At 42.7% G+C, this 20,133-nt stretch overlaps 1 protein-coding gene across 2 annotated transcripts; it reads left to right on the top strand.

Moving 5' to 3' along the window:
• Positions 1-3,213: 3,213 nt before the first annotated feature.
• Positions 3,214-18,016, top strand: LOC110288991 (UDP-glucuronosyltransferase 1A9-like). 2 transcript variants are annotated; one of them, XM_021155207.2, is made up of 3 exons: positions 3,214-4,165; positions 5,654-5,721; positions 17,704-18,016. In XM_021155207.2, exons 1-3 carry the CDS (start codon positions 3,311-3,313, stop codon positions 17,999-18,001), a joined length of 1,221 nt encoding a protein of 406 aa, XP_021010866.2. In that variant the 5' UTR covers positions 3,214-3,310; the 3' UTR covers positions 18,002-18,016. The 2 variants fall into 2 exon arrangements, 1 of the variants encoding a protein (XP_021010866.2); XR_015047366.1 differs by lacking the exons at positions 3,214-4,165; positions 5,654-5,721 and adding an exon at positions 9,926-14,059 and having other exon boundaries at positions 17,704-17,765.
• The last annotated feature ends 2,117 nt before the right edge of the window (positions 18,017-20,133 follow it).

Below are 20,133 nucleotides of genomic sequence, written 5' to 3' on the forward strand. Positions count from 1 at the left end.
TTGTTATCAGATAGTTGATCTTACTGTTCAATGAGAGAACTGTCAGGGTGACTGACTGGGTATTACAGTAGCTTCAGGCCAAGTGAATCACAAGATACTTTCTCTGGTCAGGCAGTTTCTCAATCCCAAACTGACACTAAGCAAAGCTTCAGACAGTCTCTGAGTTTTGTGTGTTCTACTTAGGACCAGACCTGCACAGAACGTGATGCTAAAGACAGTTAGTTGCCTCTCCTCTAGGGCAGAGAGCTATGTGGTAGGTTTCTGCCTAAAATGAGTGGTCATCTGGTTTACCAAGTAAGTCAATCCTGGCTCCTTTCTGAAGTATGCAGAGTTGGGAGTTTTCCTGTCAGGGCAGAGCTATTGTACAACCTTGTCCATTGAAGGGATCCACTGACTCCCCCAGTCAAGCAGGTATAGCTCCTCCACTTCTGAAACCTGGGAAGGAAGGAGACCCTGTCCCTGGGTTGAGGTATTGGCCAACTATTTTTCTGGTTTTTATAGCCATTGTTTGGTTTCTTCTACAAGAGCCCTAGAGGTGGTAGTCTCTTAATGTGAGGGGTTAGGGGCCACTTCTTTTTCACCCTCACAGTTAAAAGACCTAGGACTTTAAAATGCTTTAAAATTTAAAGTCATTGAGGACTTTGAAAGTGGACTGTGTTTTACAAGATGAGATAGTCATGAGACTCGGGGAGAAAGAGTGCAAGATTATGGCTCAATGTGATATCTATGCTACCAGTTGGAAAACCTGGAGCTGTGGTGGTGACTTTGAATTGCCAGGTTCTAGAGTCTAGAATCTCCTGGAAAGAGAGCTCAGTGAGGGATTGCATAGGTGTGATTGGTTTGTGGGCGTGTCTGTGGTGGGGGTCATCTGGATTTCATCAATTGATGTGGGAAGACGCAGCCAACCCTCGTGCCAACATTCTGTGTGTGGCCCCTTGAATGTGTAAGAATGGAGAAAATTATCTGTATAGTAGGTGCAGATGCCGTTATTTCTGTCTGTTCTTGACTGAATGTGCTGTGAAAACTGTCTTAACTTCCTGCTACCTTTTCCTCTCAGCAGCATTTGACTGTGGCCTAGATGTGATCTTAAGTAAACCCTTTCTCCATTATGTTGATGTGAGCTGAGCATACTTTACCATGGTAACAGCATACTATGATATTATGATATGTAACTAAGTTGTCCCAAACATCTTAAAAGCATCTCTAAGAACTCAATGGATAGATGTGGGTCTCTACATCTGTTTTTATGGGGTACTGGTTGAAACTACTCAGATGATTGTTATGCTAGCTTCCTGTTGGCAAGTGTAGGAGAATATCATTAATAATGTCAGGGGTGGCCTCTCTCTCATGGCATTTAATTCAAGATGGGCCAGACATGTGTTGGCCATTTCCTCAATTACTGCTCCTGCTTCATCCTTGTACCTCTTATAGGCAGTAAAAATTGTGGCTGAAAGTTTTTATGGCTAGGTTGGTATCCCTTGCCTTCTTTGAAATCTTGCCTGGTCATAGGTGGTGACCAGTTCATGTTTGATAACTCCTATTGCTAGGTGTCTTTGCTAGGCTCACCCTCATAGATTCCTGGGAGTTTCCATTGTCCTAGGTTTCCAGCTTGTCCCAGAGATGTCCCCTACCAATTCCAGTTCTCTCTCCCACCATCCTCCCCACCCCTGATCCCTCTTGTTCTCCTTCCTCACCCTGTCTCCCACCCAGTTCCTTCTCTCCATCCACCCAGATGTCTATTTTAGTTAAGCATCTTCCCTTGGGAAGTCTCTCCTCTGAGAAGAAAGGGAGGGAGCTTAGAAGAAGAGGAGGTGAGAGAAAAGGACTGAGAGAGGAAGGAGGAGAGGCTCCAATCAGGATGTAAAGTAAGTAAATAAACTACCTAATGAATAAAAAGCCAGTGGAATATACCAGATATACAAAGACAAATCCATTCATAGTTTGATAATAGTTTTCTGCCAATGTTAAGCCTCTCAACTTGTAAATAGTGCATTGTTGAAGAGATGTTGAGCTTGTCCATAAAGGTACACAGGAGGAGGCATGTATTATATATTCATACCACACACTGAAATTAGCTTAAAGATGATACGTGATAGCATAGAAAACTTAATACCAGGAAATATTTACTGTATCTGATGAAATCATCATGACCTTGTTCTGAGAGTCTCTCCATAGAGGTCGCACTGCCCTGGTGCCTGTGGTGAGAGGAGTGCTGTGTCTACACCGTGGCGAGCCAATCCCTCAGAGCATCACTGCTTTGTACCCACGTCAAAAGGTTTTCATGATTCCTGTTTGAAGCATTAAGTGATTAGAGTCTCCATTAAAAAGACACTGCCTTACATGGTCATTATAACCTGACTGACTCAATACCAGGACTTAGTCCATCAGTCTCTCCAGGGACTGTGATGAAAGATTCAAGTCCTAGGCTCCATACCCATTGGTTCCCAGAAAAGCAGCCCCCTGACCATTGTGCCTGGAGTAAGGTAATCTGACCCTCATCATTGGAGTCAACGAGTTTTTAAGAGGTCAGGTGCTCTTCATCTTCTATCTTGTGTCCAGATGTCTGTCCAGAAGCCAGGCTTAGAAATCAAAGCCATCCTGTCTTAGAAATATTGCTTAAAATAACAGAAACTTCCTAGTGAATATCTAACACAGTGAGTGTTTCCTATTTTGACAGGGACAGTGGCTGGCTTAGTAGATGACTGAAGTCCTATAGCAGGCAGAGTCCCAAGGCTTAGGACCTGTTAGTCAAGAGTCTAAACTCTCAGATCCATGGACTCAAAGCAATATAGAGTTGATTTGAGACCTGGGAAGTCCTTTCCAACAAAATGTATCCTTTAGGGATTATCCGGCTTTGTGTGACTTCTAGCACTCTCTACCTCTTCTTGGTGACTCTCACTGTCTCTCCTGCTGAGCTTCAATTCCTATGCTGTATAAATAACCATGAGGTGGTTGTAGAGGCTCCTTTTAGGCAGTGTCTTCCTTTTTCTAAATTGTCAACATCCAAAACATTGTTTCATAACTCATTCCAAATTGTTTCTAAAATAGACATCATGATCTTTCCTAGGCAAAGTCATAGACCTTTTTTTTTTTTTTTTTGGTCAGGAGAGCACAAGAAAGTTATTTCAGTCAGCAAAGTTAATTAATTATTACTCTTTTGTGTGAATAATTAACCTGAATTTAACATCACTTGCAAACATGCAAATACATGTGTCCACTGCAATAGGTCTTGTGCCTCTACTTTATAACTGGCTTTATTATCAAAGCTTGCAGTTACAGCGACTGGATTGCTCCGGACTGTGATTTTACAATGGTTCCTGCAGCCTTTCCCACCTCTCTTCCTCTGTGTGTGTGTCTGCTACTGGCCTCTGGCTTGGTCCAGGCAGACAGGCTGCTGGTGGTGCCCATGGATGGGAGCCACTGGTTTGACATGCAGATGGTTGTGGAGAAACTCATTCACAGAGGGCATGAGGTTGTGGTAGTCATCCCAGAAGTGAGTTGGCGGATGGAGAAATCCCTGAATTGTACAGTGAAGACTTACTCGGTTTCTCACACTATGGAGGATCTGGACAGAGCGTTCAATTATTTTGCTTACACTCAATGGAAAACTCCTGAGCAAAGTATACGTTCTTTCATGACAGGCTCAGCCAGAGGTTTCTTTGAACTAATGTTTTCACACTGTAGGGATTTGTTTAACGACAAGAAGTTAGTGGAGTACTTGAAGAAGAGAGCTTTTGATGCAGTGTTTCTGGATCCTTTCGATGTGTGTGGATTAATTGTTGCCAAATATTTCTCGCTCCCATCAGTGATCTTTGCAAGATATTCATTTTGCTACTATCTTGAAGAGGGTGCCCAGTGCCCAAGTCTTCCTTCTTATGTTCCTAGACTTTTCTCAAAATACACAGACACCATGACTTTCAAGGAGAGATTGTGGAACCATTATATGTACATTGAAGACTATATATTTTGCCCCTATTTTTACAAAACTGCTGTAGAAATTGCCTCTGAAGTTCTGCAGACCCCAGTGACTATGACAGACCTCTTTAACCCAGTGTCTATTTGGTTGTTACGCACTGACTTTGTGTTGGAGTTCCCCAGACCTGTGATGCCCAACATGGTCTTTGTTGGTGGGATGAACTGCCTCCAGGGGAAGCCACTTTCCAAGGTATGTTATATATGCTTTTTCACATGAGGAGATCTGTAGCTTTGGACAATATAAAAACAAATTCTTTACTGAATTGTGATTTACTGTTTGTATTGTTGTATATGTTATTTCTTATGGGTTAGAGAATGCTTTTTTTGCCAATTTACTAATTAGGAGAAGAATTCCATATAGGTGACTTATTGAAATGGTTGTGTACAGCTGTGAGATATTTATATATAAATTCCAAGGTACAATCAAATTTTGAACTGACATGTATGACTTCACATTGTGTGTGTAGGTCATGATTAGTAAGGGGAGAGGAAAGAAAACTTTCCTGAGTAGGAGCAAGGACCGTAATGATAGACATGCCACTTCAACACAGAAGCAGGACTATTCAGGGGCAGGAAGAGAACATGTGGAGGTAAGGCTGGGCAGCTGGGGAGTGGAGTGAGCCAGAGGAAAGTACCGCACCTCTGAAAATGCCATAATGCCACCGGATCATTTGTATTCTAACCTAGAAGAGTAATTTAGAGAGAACAACAACAACAGCAACAACCAAGCTGCATTTTAATGCTTTTGTAAACATTAACAACACACTTCAAGCCTTGGAGCAGCATTCAGTATGTGTAGGTTGTTCTCTATAGGAGTACTCATACAGATTGCACAAGCTTCAAAAGTTATTGATATGATACCTAGGATGTAATGTCTGTCAGTTTCTTGTTTTTAAGAACACACAAGATAAAACAGAAATTTACATTTCAGTGTTGGACAATTGAACAGAAAAATCAAAGTGGCCCAAGGCAAGGCACAAGAATCATAGTATTGTCATATACCAGACTGTGGAAACAACTTGTTGACACATTCAGAGTTCCATAACCGTACTAAACTGAAAACCTAAGTACATCTGCAGCTGGCCTGGTGCAAACTCATGTTGGCCCCCTGTGCACTGTGTCAGTATCTGTGAGTTCATTTGAGCTTTGCTGAGTTGTTTTAGAGTGCTTTGTTTTTCTGGTGCCCTGTGTCAGTTCCTTCTCCTCAATTCTTCCTGCTTCCTCCTCCTTGGAGTTTCCTGAGCTCTGAGGGAAGGGATTTGATGGAGATATCTCCTTTAGAGCTTGCATTCCAGGGTCTGTCTCCCTGAAATGTCTTGCTGTGGGTCTCTGTGTTTGTTCCCATCTGCTGCAGGAGGAAGCAGCTATGCTGATGGCTGAATAAGACCCTGACTATGAGTCCAGCAGAATAGCAGTGGGGGTTAATTTATCATTACCTCTTTTTGAACATTCCTGAAGTATTTGGTTTTGCCTTGGCTCTTGAGTCTATCTAGATCCAATCAGTGCTAGATTTGAGTTCCATCTCATGGCATGGGCCTTAAGTCAAATCAGACATTGGTTGGTTAATCTCACAAGGTTTGTACGTCCATTACTATAACATATTTTATAGTCATGACCGAGTGTAGGTCGAACATATTGTGGCTGGGTTGATGATTACTTTCCCTTTAATATTCTGCAGCATACCTTTCCATGGCATAGACACCAGAGTATGGGTGTGAAGGCACCAGCTCCAGCTCTCCATGTTCAGTGAGTTGTGTGTGCGCTATCTCCAAAACTGGGTCCTTGCTGTCAGTGTGTGAAGAGCAAACTATTACCTTGGCAACAGCCTGGGTTGCTTGGGGATTGTCATGATTTTTTTTTTTTATTTGTTTGTTTGTTTTTTGTTTTGGCTAACAAGTGAGTTACATGAAACCCATGCCCAATATTGCAAGCTTCATTGGATTACAAGATATGGTTGGCAGGGTTTTTGTCTCCTTTGCTGTATGCATGCTTCATTGGGATTGCCCTCCTATTATAGGAAGTTTCCACTGCACTCAGTTTGTACAGAGCCACTCAAATGTTCTTCAATTCTAGCTGGCTCTTCCAACAATCTGCCCTTAGTCTCATTTCCCCTAACCCTTCCCACCTGACTCCTCTGCTCCTATCTCCTCTTTTGGCTCCAGTCAACCCATAAAATCTATTCTATGTTCCACTCTCATTGAGATCCATGTGCCCCTCCTAGTCCCTTTCTCTAGGCCTAACCTTCCAGGTTCTATGGATTGTAGCTTGATTATCACTTACTCAACGGCTAATATCCAAATAAAAGTGAATGCATACAATATTCTTTCTGCATCTGTGTTATCTTAGCAAAGATGATTTATTTCCTAGTGCCATACATTTGTCTACACATTTCATGATGTCATTTTTGGGGGTTTTCAGACAGGGTTATTCTATGTACCCCTGGTTGTCCTGTTACTCACTGTGTAGACCAGGCTGGCCTTGACTTCAGAGGTGCACCTGCCTCTGACTCATGAGTGCTGGGATTAAAGGTTTGTATCAGGACTACCTGGCTTAACTTTCTGCTTCTCTAAGATTTCAGGTCTGTTATTTAATGATCAATGTAGCTAACCTGGGCTTTTTTTGGTTTCCATATGAAGTTGGAAATTGACTTTTTCATGTCTGAGAAGAATTGTGTTGAAATTTTGATGAGGATTACAGTGAATCTGTTGATTGTTTCAGGCAGGGGGACATTTTTAACTATGACAATCCTACAGATGCATGAGCATGGGAAATCTTTCCATCTTCTGATATCTTCTACCATTTCTTTCTTCAAGGACTTGGCTAGAGTTACCAAGATATTTTATGTTGTTTAAGGATATTGTGACAAGAGTTGTTTTTCTGATTTATTTCTCAGTCTGTCATGTGTAAGTAGGAGGGCTACTGATTTTCTGAGTTAATTTAGCTGAAATTGTTCTTCAGCTGTTGGAGTTCCCTGGTGCAAGTTTTAGGGTCACTTATATAAAATGTCATATTCTCTGCAAATAAAGATATTTTTATTTCTTTCTTTTCAATCTCTGTCAGCTGCCTTATTGCTCTCACTAAGACTTCAAGAACCACATTGAATGGGTGTTGAAAGGTTGGACCACCTTATCAAAGTCATAAAGATGCTTGATATTGTTTTTTATGCATTTTGCTTGCAGATATATTAGAGACTAAGCATAAGCCTAAAAGACTTGTCACTGTTTTAGTGATCACATTACAATCTTTTCATTGAGTGACCTTATTTTGCAAGTGATAATTACTAATATTTACTAGTTTTTCATCTTTTGATTTTGTTAAGAAGACTGTGCTAACTCTCTTTAATACTTTCTTTTCATGGACATATTATGTTCTGATGTCTTATGAGGTAAGAGGTAGGATTTGTAGGTAATCAATCTGGGCATGTGCCATACTCATGCACGTTCCACACACTTAGTTACACATACTCACACAATCCACCACCATCACCATTACTTACCACTATGACCCTCAGTCTCACACACTAATTCACATACACAATGCTCAGCCACACACAATCACATATATGTGCATATGCATAGGTTCTTGATAACGAGCTTCATACAGTACAACCTCAAATTAATCCAACAAACAAACAGAAACAACCCTAGGAACTTTTATGTGTTGTATTATTTCCCATGGCAGCCATTTTTCTCATAGAGTGTTTGTATTATTGGGGAATAGATGTTATGGATGGGTATATAGCCGTATGCTGAATGACTGTATGTGTCTAGGCATGTATTTGTGTTTGCTGTGCTAGGTCCTAATTAGGATTTTTGATGATAGTCTTGTAGCACAGCACCCATGACTCTCTCTGGATTATTCTTTATAGAGCCGTAATTACATCTCATAGCAATGTAGAGTCCATGGAGTTGCCATACACAGAACAGCATCAGAGTTGGTTTGGTCTGCACCACACTTCCCTATATGAGGGGTCCTTTGGTGTGGGACATGCTTTTCTGTGAACTTCTCTAAGCATTCTTTCCACCTTCCTGCCAACTAAATATCAATTCTTACCTTCTATCCTTCTTATCCCTCTTCTGATGTTTAACCACCCAAGCACATTATAGTTGCAGAGACTTTTAGTGGACATTTTTGAGTCTTTCTGAATTCTCAAAATCAAAACACATCATTTTGTAACTGTCTTTGAAACTTGGCATTCCCATAGAGGGCATGGTTTTCCAAAGTCAAAGTTCACAAGCTTTTGTTCTCAGGAAAGCACACAAATATGTAGTCAGCAAAAGTAGCTCACTATTCTCTGAATAATTTATTGAAGGTGAGTATAACTTTACCTATAAAGACAAGAATATATGTCTTCACTGAGTTAGGTCCCTGCTATTGTACTAGAGATGTACAGTCTGACTGTCTAGATTTCTCTGGGATATACTTCTCTCCTGGCTCCTACAGTTTTTCCAGCCTTCCTTCCTCTTTGTGTGTGTCTGCATCTTGTCTCTGGATTTATCCAGGCAGAAAGGCTGCTGGTGGTGCCCATGGATAGGAACCACACATTTTACTATGAAATCTCTTTTGGGTAAAGTAGCCTACAGAGATCATGAGGCCATGAGTTAATGGTGACGGTTGGGTATATGGGCGAACCCTGAATTTTCCAGGGAAGACTCATTCAGCTTCTCACACTTGCTGGAGTAGAGTTTTCCTGACACTCAATAGAAAACGCAAGGGATAAGTATATTTTCTCTCACAGTGACCTCAGCTGAAGGCTTTTATGATATCATATTTTCACTATGTAGGAGTCTGTTTAGCAATGCAATTAGTAAGTTACCCACAGCAGAATTTTTTTAATATATTCTAGGACAGTTTTGATGTCTGCAACTTAGCGGCTGCCAAATATCTTTCCTCTCAACCTATGATGGTCATTAGAGTACCATTTGTCCAATGATCAAGGAAGTACTCAATGCACCAGTCCAGTTTCTGTTGATGGATTTTTCAATCCTAATAAACCCATATAAACCACACACAATCTAGATACATTATTGTAAGCCACATACTTAGATTGGGCAGATCTAGGGCTATACTAACTTAGTCCCTAGCCGGAAGTTCCCTTGTTACTTGCTGTTTCTCCTGGCCACTGGGTTCTAGTCCATGGTGGCTTCCTCTTCCTCTTTCTTCTCTCTCTCTCTCTCTTCCTCTCTGCCTGAAACTCCCTGTCAAGCCTCCAATCCCACCTTTGCCCTCCACTGCACAATCACAGTTGACCACTTATTGGGTGAAAGATCACATGATACCATGTGAGTTAGAATGGCAACCACCTCTTGTGCAACCAGTATTAGCATTAGGATACAAGCAGAATCAGGCCAACCCAGTACAGTTTCCCATGTTTCTAAGCTTCCCTCCTACCTCCCAGGTACATGGACATTCTCTCTCTCAAAGAGGGAGTGTGGAATTATTTTTCCGTTTTGCTTGAACAATTATTTATCATAGAAGTCATGTCTGAAACTCTCCAAGTCCCTGAGACAATGATCTCTACAAATGTCCCTTTTTTGTCGTGTACACTTTCCCAGGCCTGTGATGCTCAACATGGTTTTCATGCTGGGATCAATTGCTACCAGAGAAAGTCACTGTCTCAAGTGTGTTACCTGTCCCTTAGCATAGGACGAGTGGCTGGGTTTGGTACTAGGAGGGAAACATTTCTTATTCAATTATGGTTTGTTATATATGTTTTTATGTAGACAGTTTCTGGCTTAATGAGTTAACTTTCTGGCTAGTTACATAATTTAAGTTACCAAATCTTATAAAATTAAAATCACTGGTAAATACATACATACATATGTGTGTATATATATATATACACACACACATACATATATATACACATATATATGTATATATACACACACACATATATATATATTTCATTTAGTTATTTATAATTTTCAGATTGTTTAAAATACTGATTTTATTTCTAGCTCTTTATGTCTTTTATTAAATCTCTGGGTTCCATACTTACAAAAGTGCTTAGATGATAATTATGCTGCTTTAAAAAATCTTTGAAATTATTTTGAAATGTATATATGGGATGTATATATGGAATGCATCAGTTTATATTCCTTGTGTTAAATTAACTTATAGTAATTGGTGGGTAATAGGGTCCCTTACTTTGTCCTTTTTAAAAAAACAGATCACAGATGTCTTCCTAGGTAGAGCTTACAGATTTCCCTTAAAGATTTTAGTGCCTTAAAAATCTTCATGTTTTCAGCAACCAGTAACAACAGACAGTTAAGCTTTTGCTTCATCTTTCATGATGGACAGAATGTGCCAAGCATCCTGAAATACTTGTTTTTGGTTTAATTCTTTCCTTTTTTTTTTTTTTTGGACATTCTTATTTCTGCCTTGTGTCCTAGATACAGAGTGTCTATGTCTAATTCTATGCATGTCATTGCATGTGTATCATATAGCTCATCATAAAGTTTGAGAAATAGATTTGAAACTACAAATAATGTGACAGTATGACCTACGCTGGATGACAGTGGTAACTCCCTCCTGCCTTTTTCCCTCTGGATGTTGTTTGATTAATAAAGTTATATATTAACTTCTCTGAGCAATAGTATTGTATGTAGCCACATTTTTTTCTTGACAGAATTGGAAATTGAACCGTAGTTCTTAAACATGAAGTCAAAAAAACTACTACAGAGCCATATTCTCAGCCCTCCTTTTGTTTTGAGACATGACTGACTGAGTTGACCAGGATTCCTTTCAATGCCCTCTGTAGCCCAGGCTGCCCAATTCAATAGCCAGTGAATAAAGCCAAGGCCATCCCTAAAGACTACTTATCTTGATTTTTAATCAAAATCTTCAGATTCATGCAAGGGACCCTCTATGATTACCTTTTTTAAATCCTTTTATCTATCTTCCAAAAAGAATACAGTGTGTGTTGAGTGGTATTCTCTCAGGTGTGTGAGTCTGTGCACCCCAGAGTGGGACAAGAATGAGTAGCGATAAGCGCAGCACATCCCCAACAAGGTATGACACTTGTTTTTCCCTAGCATGGCATGGCCAGTGATGCACACTGGTGCTTTTTAAACTGTCTGAGAGTGAGGAAAAATATAGGAAACCATGCTGTTCATTCTGGGCTCCTGACTTTATGAGTGTTACTTGAGATCCTAGACAATGGAAAATCCCAGGGATACCCAGTGTAAGTCCTTGGTGATGGACTTGGGTCACCATGTGCACTGAGAGTCTCTCCACAGGAGTCCTGTGCTTCTGTTCTGTTGTCTCTAGGATGCTCTAGGGAGAGCACTGCACCGGAACTGTGTTCTGGGGAGGGACCTGGGACAGCACTGCTTTAGATCCAAGCAAAGGCTTAAGTGACCACTGTTTAGAAATAAGTCAAAAGGGATTAGAGTCCTTGTGTGAACAATACAGACCTGCTGCCATCTGCCCCAATCCATTACTCCATGTCACGTGTCAGCCAGCATGTGTGTCCATGTTTTCCCTGCTGACTGTGCTTAGGAACCAGGCGACATTTCTCTCCAGAAGTGTGGACAAGGTGTGCTTGCTGATCACTAAGGACTCTGTCTCCTGCTCTGTGTCTATTAGATCTTGACTGGTTTCCCTGTGTCATTCCATGAGAAAAGAATGCTGGCTTTGTTGGCAAATGGCCCTTGGAAGAATATCAGAAGTGCACGGCTGCCTGACACCATTACTTTAGGTTGGGACAGAGATGGAGGGAAAGTAGAAGGTGTGAGGAGGGTCGAAACCACTGTCTCTTGGGTGAGATACATTTCGACCGGGAGCTCCACCATTAAACTAATGCTTGTTTTTACATCAAGATGGTCATCTGTTCGTGATTCTTGGGTGCACGCCAAATCAGGAGTTGAGTGGGGGGTTTCCCCACTAGGTTCTTTCATTTGGAGGTCCCACAGAGATCTGAGTGACACCCAGGAACCCCGAAAGACCCCTTGGAAGTACGTTTGTTTGTGTGAGTCTTACATGTTGTCTGTTGTCTAAGTGTGGTACTGCTGAATTTGTGTCTTGGTTTTTCAGTTCTGAGATTACAAACTTGTGTCTTTGTTTTTCTGCTCTGAGATTGTGAATCAGTGTCTTGATTTTACAGTTCTGAGATTGTGGGTTCAAGTCCCACCTCGAGCCTTGGTTTTACATCTGACAGAGTGAGGAACGAGTGTGCTTAGATACTGGTGTCTTTTATTCTCTGTTGCTTTCTTGTTTTTGTGTTGCTGTCTTGTTTTTGTTTGTGGTTTTCGTCATGGGACAGACTGTGTGTGTGTGTTTGTGTGTGTGTGTGTGTGTGTGTGTCTGTGTGACTGTGGACTTGGACTGATGTTAGAACAGAATTTGTCAGTGATAGTTAAGAAAAACAACTCGGCATGCCCCTGGCCTCTTGGAGGAGCTTCGGGAAGCAGCCGCAAGGCCGAACTGAGAACTTCTGGCTTCAGCAAGCTGGCCGAAGAGAGGTGCCATGTGGGAAACCCAGGTGCCCAGGGGGGAACACCGATTCGGAGGTTTCCCCGGGATGCCTGCCTCCCCCACCCCCCCATGGATTTCACTGCCTGCGGGACAGGCAAGAAAAGAAAGAGGGGCAAGGCCCGTGGGGCCCTGTGCAGTCCCACCTGGCTTCCTAGAGCTGCTGTGATGCCTGCTGGGGAGGGGCCGACTAGAGTTACCACCTCTGCTGCCTTTCCCTCCATCCCCGAGTTGGCCTGGTGCAGCCAGCTGTGAGAGCTGCCTTCCTTTCCCTGCCCCATGTGTTTTCTCTTTTTGGGCGGCCCCGACCTAAGCTGCTAACCAGCGAGGGAGACATCTGCCCACTTAAAACTTCTTTCCCAGGTAAGGAGCATCTACGAGTCTAATCACCAGGCTCTGACAAATGGGTATAGAGGTCTAGAAAAAGGTGAGCTTAGACTGTAAGGAAGAGCAAAGCTTCAGCAGACTCAGGAGAGATAGATGACAGTGAAAGTAGAGATGAAAGAGATTAGAGAGGTCCGAGATGAGAGAGATACCCTGAATGAGAAATATTTAGAGTAGAACCAGTAAGTAAGAGGCAGAGAAGGTGTATTACAAGAGAGAGAGAGAAAGAGAGAGAGAGAGAGAGAGAGAGAGAGAGAGAGAGAGAGAGAGAGAGAGGCGAGAGGCAGAAGAAAGAGAAAACAGGAGGGATCGTAGACAAGAAAGAAATGACTAGAAACTTGGCCACAGTGGTAGGAGAGAAAGAAAAGACAGGATCTAGACAGGAAACCTGGGCAACAGAAGACCGAGCCTAAGCTAAAAAGGCTTAGCTGTGTCAGACTCAAAGTTATCTATTTGAGATACACCCTTTGAGGTGGAAAACAGTGGCTAAAAGAAGCCAGAAAAAGACTGTAACTACACCAAGGCAAGTAAGAGAATTCTTGGGTACTGCTGGCTTCTACAGGCTTTGGATACCTGGGTTGGTGACTTTAGCTGCCCATTGTACCTTCTAACCAAGGAAGGGGAAGTGTTTGTGTGGACCCCAGATCACCAGAAAGCCTTTAGAGAAATGAAAAAGGCCCTACTGATGGCCAGCCTTTGCCTGACCTAACCAAGCCTTTCACTCTTTATATGGAAGAGAGATCAGGGGTCGCCAGAGGAGTCCTTACTCAGACTTTGGGACTTTGAAAAGGGCCAGTGGCTTACCTACCCAAGAAGTTAGACCCTGTTGCCAGTGGGTGGGTTTCTTGCCTGAAAGCTATAGCTGCCATAGCTCTGCTTGTCAAGGATGCTGATAAGCTCACTCTGGGACAATAAATAACTGTAGTGGCATCCCACACTCTTGAAAGCATTATCTGAAAGCTCCCTGACTGATGGATGACGACCAACGCTCCTGTGACACATTATCAGAGCTTTTTGTTGACTGAATGAGTGACCTTCGCTCCACCTGCTGTCCTCAATCTCACTACCCTACTGCCCAAGACTTCACCTACTCATCACTGCGCTGACATTCTGGCAGAAGAAACTGGTACTTGAAATGATCTGAAGGATCAGATCAGCCTTCGCCTGAGAGTTCGAGCTGGTACATGGATGGCAGTAGCCTCGCGGTTGAAGACACCTTTTCAAGGTGGGTAGAAGCTTTTCCTACCAGGACTGAGACGGCCAATGTGATAGCCAAGAAGATCCTAAAAGAAATCTTCCCAAGGTAATGGACCTGCCTTTGTTGCCCAGGTAAATCAGGGACTGGCCAAGATGTTAGAGATTGGTTAGAAGTTACATTGTGCATACAGGCTACAAAGTTCAGAACAGGTAGAAAAGATGAATAGAATTCTAAAAGAGACTGGTGCAGACTTGGTGCTCCTTCCCCATGCCCATAATTGTCTTAAATGATGTGTTTAAACCTACATGTTGTTGTAATAATAATCTGTATGCTAAGTTAAAAGGCTTGCAGGTGGTGCAGAAAGAAGGCTGGTCACAATTGGCTACAGCGAATGAGTCGGGTACCACAAAAGACATCTCACCAGTTCCAGCCAGAGGTCTGATCCACGTACAGCTACATCATGCCCAGACCCTCAAGCCTTACTAGAAGGGTCCCTGCCTAGTTCTGTTTACTATCCCTTCTTATTCTGTTTTTGTTCTTAACCTTTGGCCCATGTTAAAGATAAAGTAAATACAGTACAGCTGGGGGCTCGTCTCCAGGGTCAATACCAACCTATAGTTAAGATAGAAGAAGAGTATGATTTCTACTCTCCACATACTTCTGAAATTCTAAGATTAGAATTATTTAGTAGAAGAAGAGGGGAATGAAAGAAAATAAAACTTGAGACCTGTGATTCATGTAATTTATGTCAAATAGCCCAAAGAGGTATTTGTGAGCTTTGAAACCTGGGGCTGAGAACATAGCAGAACAGGCCAGGACATGCCCGGGCAGGCCTGTCATTAAGACATACCTGAGACTGCTTAGCCATAAAGATAAAGAGAATGACATGCCAACTGGCCCAGTGCCTCCCTATCTCCTGCCATTCTGACCTAAGTTAAATGTTTAACAGGCTGCTAATGTTTAAATGAACCAATCATGTGAAACCTCAACAATTACTCCCCCAGCCTCACCCCTTTTCTATAAAAACCCCTAGCTTCCAAACCTCGGGGTTGAAACCACTGTCTCCTGCATGAGATACATTTCTACCCGGAGCTCCACCATTAAAATACCTCGAGTTTTTACATCAAGAAAAAAAAAAAAAAAAAAAAAAAAAGGTGTGAGGAGGAGTTTCTCAGGCCCAGGAGCATTTGGGACTGGTTGAAATCCTGGGCTCAGAACCTGGCTGTGCTGTCAAGACACAGCCCCCAAGCTCGAGCCCTGTGCTATAGGGCCTGGTTTGCCCTCTTCATGCACTTTTCTTTACTTGAGAGCTGGTGTGCCCCCCATTTCTCCACTAAATAGTTTTGGGTCACTTTTCTTCTTTAGCTTTAGAAGCAAAAGCAAGGAGGGCAAATAATTGACAGATTGCAGATATCCCCAAAACGACCTTAGCTTCTTCAATGCAGGTGAGCTGGTGGGCAAGGGGCCAATCCTTGTGACCAGCCCACATTCATTCCTCATCTCTGCAGTCCAAGTGCTGCCCTGATGGATAGAAGAATTTTCTTTTTTCCCTGAGACAGGGTTTCTCTGTATAGCCCTGGCTGTCCTAACCAGGACAGGCTGGCCTAGAACTCAGAATTCCGCCTGCCGCTTCCTCCCAAGTGCTGGGATTAAAGGCATGTGCCGGGCTCTGGATAGAAGATTTATGTCTTCAAGTGGAGACAGCCTCAGGCAAGCTCAGTAGGTTAGAGACCTGGAGTCTGGTCCATTAGGGACTGGATACATGTATACCTGGCTTTTCCTTGTTATTGTTTTGTTTTGTTTGTGTTTTTTGACATAGCATTCTTCTATGTAGTCCTGACTGTCCTAGAACTCACTCTGCAGTCCAGGCCAATCTCAAACTCACAGGGATCTGCCTACCTCTCTTCCTCTTGAGTACTGGGGTTAAAGGTGCTCACCACTGCCACTTGGAGTGTCCCATGTCTTTATTGGAGTGTGACTTTTCTTTTTATTCCGAACAACACAGTCCTTGAGTGACTGTGGGCTGTGAGAGAGTAGTCTCCTCTCTCATCTTTCCTTTATATCTCAGACCTGCTTCAATCCACTGGCATTCAAAGGAGTCCATGTACGTGGAGTCTGTGAGCAAGTAGGCTATGCACATATGCCTAAGTATTGTTGGCTTCTTTTCATTTCCAGTTCTAGTGCTTAGGGTCAGGCAGTCATTCCAATGCCCGAGGTCAAAAGCTCCGCTTCCTGTTCTGTCCTATAGATTCTGAATCCTCTACCACCCTTTTTAAAATTGTAGTTGTTTTTACCATCGCTATGCTATTTGATCTCAGTAACCTTGAAGTATAGTTTGAAAACAGATATGTGACACACCCAACTTTATTTATATTATAGTAGGGGCTATACTAAGTCTGTAGACCTCTGTGTGGTTGTCCCAGTTAGTTAGGTTCTGTGGCTGTGATAAGTACCCTGACCAAAAGCATCTTAGGGCTGATAGGAATTAGTTCACCTTCCAATGGCAGTCCATCATGGAGGGAATTCAGGGCAGGAAGTCAAGCAGGGTAGGCACTCTGGAGGCAGGAACTTAAGCAGAGGCCATGGAGGAACACTGCATAGGTCTGCTTGCTTTTCCTGGCTTCCTCAGCCTGCTTTCTTATAGAACCCAGGACCATTTGCCCAGAGGTGATACTGTGCACAGTGAACTATGCCCTCCTGCATCTGTCATGAATCACAAACATGACCCATGGTCTACAGGTCAATATCAAATGGGCAGTTCCTCAATTGAGGTTTCCTCTTCCCAAGTAACTGTATTTTGTGTCAAGTTGACAAAACCCAACCAGCCCAGGAAACTATAGACATTTTGACAGCACTAATTTTTCTTGCCAGTGGGTATACGATGCCATGGATTTCTTTTTCTTCCATTATTTGCATTGACATTTTCTCCTTTTCATGACATAAGGCTGAAAAAAATCTGTCCTAAGTCATTGGGACTATTCTTTGTGTGTGTGCCGTATTTCTTCTCTTTTGTAGCTTTGGGTGGGGGGGTATTGTCATGTGGTCTGAGGTGTGGTGGAGAAAATTGCTTCACTGGGGAAAAGCTTGGTTGACCTTTGCAGTTGTAAAGACAGACATCTACACAGGTACCACACAGGCCAAGCCACTGATGTGTGACTCAGGTGTGGATGCTACCCACTGTGACCACCTTGTCCTATCTCCTTTCTATTAGAGGCATAGATGCAGAGTTTAAACTGTGTTCCCTGTGCAGTGATAAGAGAGAGCTCCCTGGAAGCATCTCAGAATGTTGGGGGAGGGAACCTCCAGCCAGAGAGTCCTCCCCAGTGCTGATATGTGACTCTGTGGAAGTGAGTGGATTGATATGACTGAGGCTGTCTTCTTTTGGTTCTCAATTGGATATCATTCAGGGCTGTGGACCATGAAATGAGGTGAGAGTTAGGCATTCAAGGGCCAACAGTGTTCTGGTTTATGGGTAATTGTTAATGAAGATTTCTGTGTGCAGAATGCATTTGAGGATTCAGATGGTGTCAATTGCTGATCCCCTTCCTGATCTCAGTTTTGTTTGTGAAACACAATGATGAGAAAGTGGCACAGTCACTGAGACACATGGTGACTAGGAAAATGTCAGGTTGTGCTTAGGTTGCTTAAATGACCTGTGTTGTCTTTCTAAGGAAGATCATGCAACAATATTGGGTACGGAACACCTCATCTATTCTTCCTATGGTCACCTGGCATATTTCCCACTGGGGACATCTGGAAGCCTGTGTAATGGTGAGAATTACATATAATAATACAGATGTTTGTGTGCTTGTTCTGTGCTGGCCCAGTGTAACTCCTCCCAATACCTGTGGCTGTTCCTTGGTGTCCATGTGCTTGAGGATTCAGCTTCCTTTTCTGCTCTTTCTCAAGTACTCAATTCCTCCTCCTCTCCTTCCTTCTTCATCTCTCCACTCCTCCTCCTCCTTCTGATAAACCTATGTAGTCTAATATATAATTCTAGATGTATCAATTACTGATAGTCTTAGAAAATCAGAGCTCATGTTGAATTTTCTAGTTGGATGGACATGGACCACTGCCTTTGCCTTGTTATCAGATAGCTGATCTTACTATCCAATGACAGCACTGTCAGGGTGACTGACTGGGTATTACAGTAGCTTCAGGCCAAGTTAATCACAAGATACTTTCTCTGGTCAGGCAGTTTCTCAATCTGAATCTGACACTAAGGAAAGTTTCAGACAGTCTCTGAGTTTTGTGTGTTCTACTTAGGACCAGACCTGCACAGAACGTGATGCTAAAGACAGTTAGTTGCCTCTCCTCTAGGGCAGAGAAGTATGTGGTAGGTTTCTGCCTAAAATGAGTGGTCATCTGGTTTACCAAGTAAGTCAATCCTGGCTCCTTCTCTGAAGTATGCAGAGTTGGGAGTTTTCCTGTCAGGGCAGAGCTATTGTACAACCTTGTCCATTGAAGGGATCCACTCACTCCCCCAGGCAAGCAGGTATAGCTCCTCCACTTCTGAAACCTGGGAAGGAAGGAGACTCTGTGTCTGGGTTGAGGTATTGGCGAACTGTTTTTCTGGATTTTTATAGCCATTGTTTGGTTTCTCCTACAAGAGCCCTAGAGGTGGTAGTCTCTTAATGTGAGAGGTCAGGGGCCATTTCTTTTTTACCCTCACAGTTAAAAGACCTAGGACTTTAAAATGCTTTAAAATTAAAGTCATTGAGGACTTTGAAAATGGACTGTGTTTTTCAAGATGAGAGAGTCATGAGACTCGGGGAGAAAGAGTGCAAGATTATAGCTCATTGTGATATATATGCTTCCAGTTGGAAAACCTGGAGCTGTGGTGGTGACTTTCAGTTGCCAGATTGCAGAGTCTAGAATCTCCTGGAAAGAGAGCTCAGTGAGGGATTGCATAGGTGTGATTGGTTTGTGGGCAGGTCTCTGGTGGGGTCGTCTGGATTCCATCAATTGATGTGGGCAGTCGCAGCCCACCCTGGATGCCAACATTCTGTGTGCAGCCCCTTGACTGTGTAAGCATTGAGAAAATTATGTGTATAGTAGGTGCAGATGCAGTTATTTCTGTCTGCTTTTGACTGAATGTGCTGTGAAAACAGCCCCAACTTCCTGATACTGCTTCCTCTAGGCAGCATTAGACCATGGCTTAGAATTGTGAGCTTAAATAAAACCTTTGTTCCTTAAGTTGATGTTGTCAGGGTACTTTAAAATAGTTACTGGAAACTAGGACAGAGTAACTAAATTGCTCCAAACACCTCAAAAGCATCTTTAAGAACTTAGTGGATATGGGTCTCTGCATTTGTTTTCATGGCTGGTTGATGAAGCTACTCAGATGGCTGTTATGCTAGTTTTCTGTTGGCAGGTGTAGAATATTATTAATAGTGTCAGAGGTGGGTTCTGTCTCATGGCATGGGACTCACTGGACCAGACGTGGATTGGCCATTCCTTCACTTTTTGCTTGCACATTATTCTTTCATCTATTGTAGGCAGGAAAATTTGTGAGTTGAAGGTTTTATGGCTGGCTTGGTATGCCTATCCTTCCGTCAGATGTCTTGACTGGTTATGGGAGGTACCTGGTACATTTTCCATATCCCCTATTGCTAGGTGTTTTTGCTAGGGTCACCTTCATAGATTCCTGGGAGTTTCCATTGTCCTATAATTCTAGCTCGTCCCAGAGATGTCCCCTACCAATTCCAGTTCTCTCTCCCACCATCCTCCCCACCCCTGATCCCTCTTGTTCCCCTTCTTCACCCCATCTCCCACCAGTTCCTTCTCTCCATGCATCCAGATGTCTATTTTAGTTAAGCATCCTCCTTTGGGAAGTCTGTCCTCTAAGAAGAAAGGGAGGTGCCTTAGAGGGATTGGCAGTGAGAAGGAAGTACTGGGAGGAGAAGGGTAGGAGAATTACCAATCAGAATGTAAAGTAAATAAATAAACTACAGAATAAAAAAAACTGTGGAATAATACCAAAAATAAGAAGATAAATCCACTCGTAGTTTGATAATTGTTTTCTGCCAGTGTTAAGCTTCTCAACTTGGAAATAATGAATTGTTGAACAGATGCTGTGCTTACACATGAATGTACACATG

This window comes from Mus caroli, unplaced genomic scaffold (genome assembly GCF_978045245.1).
Source record: "Mus caroli unplaced genomic scaffold, Mus_caroli_1 scaffold_1, whole genome shotgun sequence".
Classification (NCBI taxonomy): domain Eukaryota; kingdom Metazoa; phylum Chordata; class Mammalia; order Rodentia; family Muridae; genus Mus; species Mus caroli.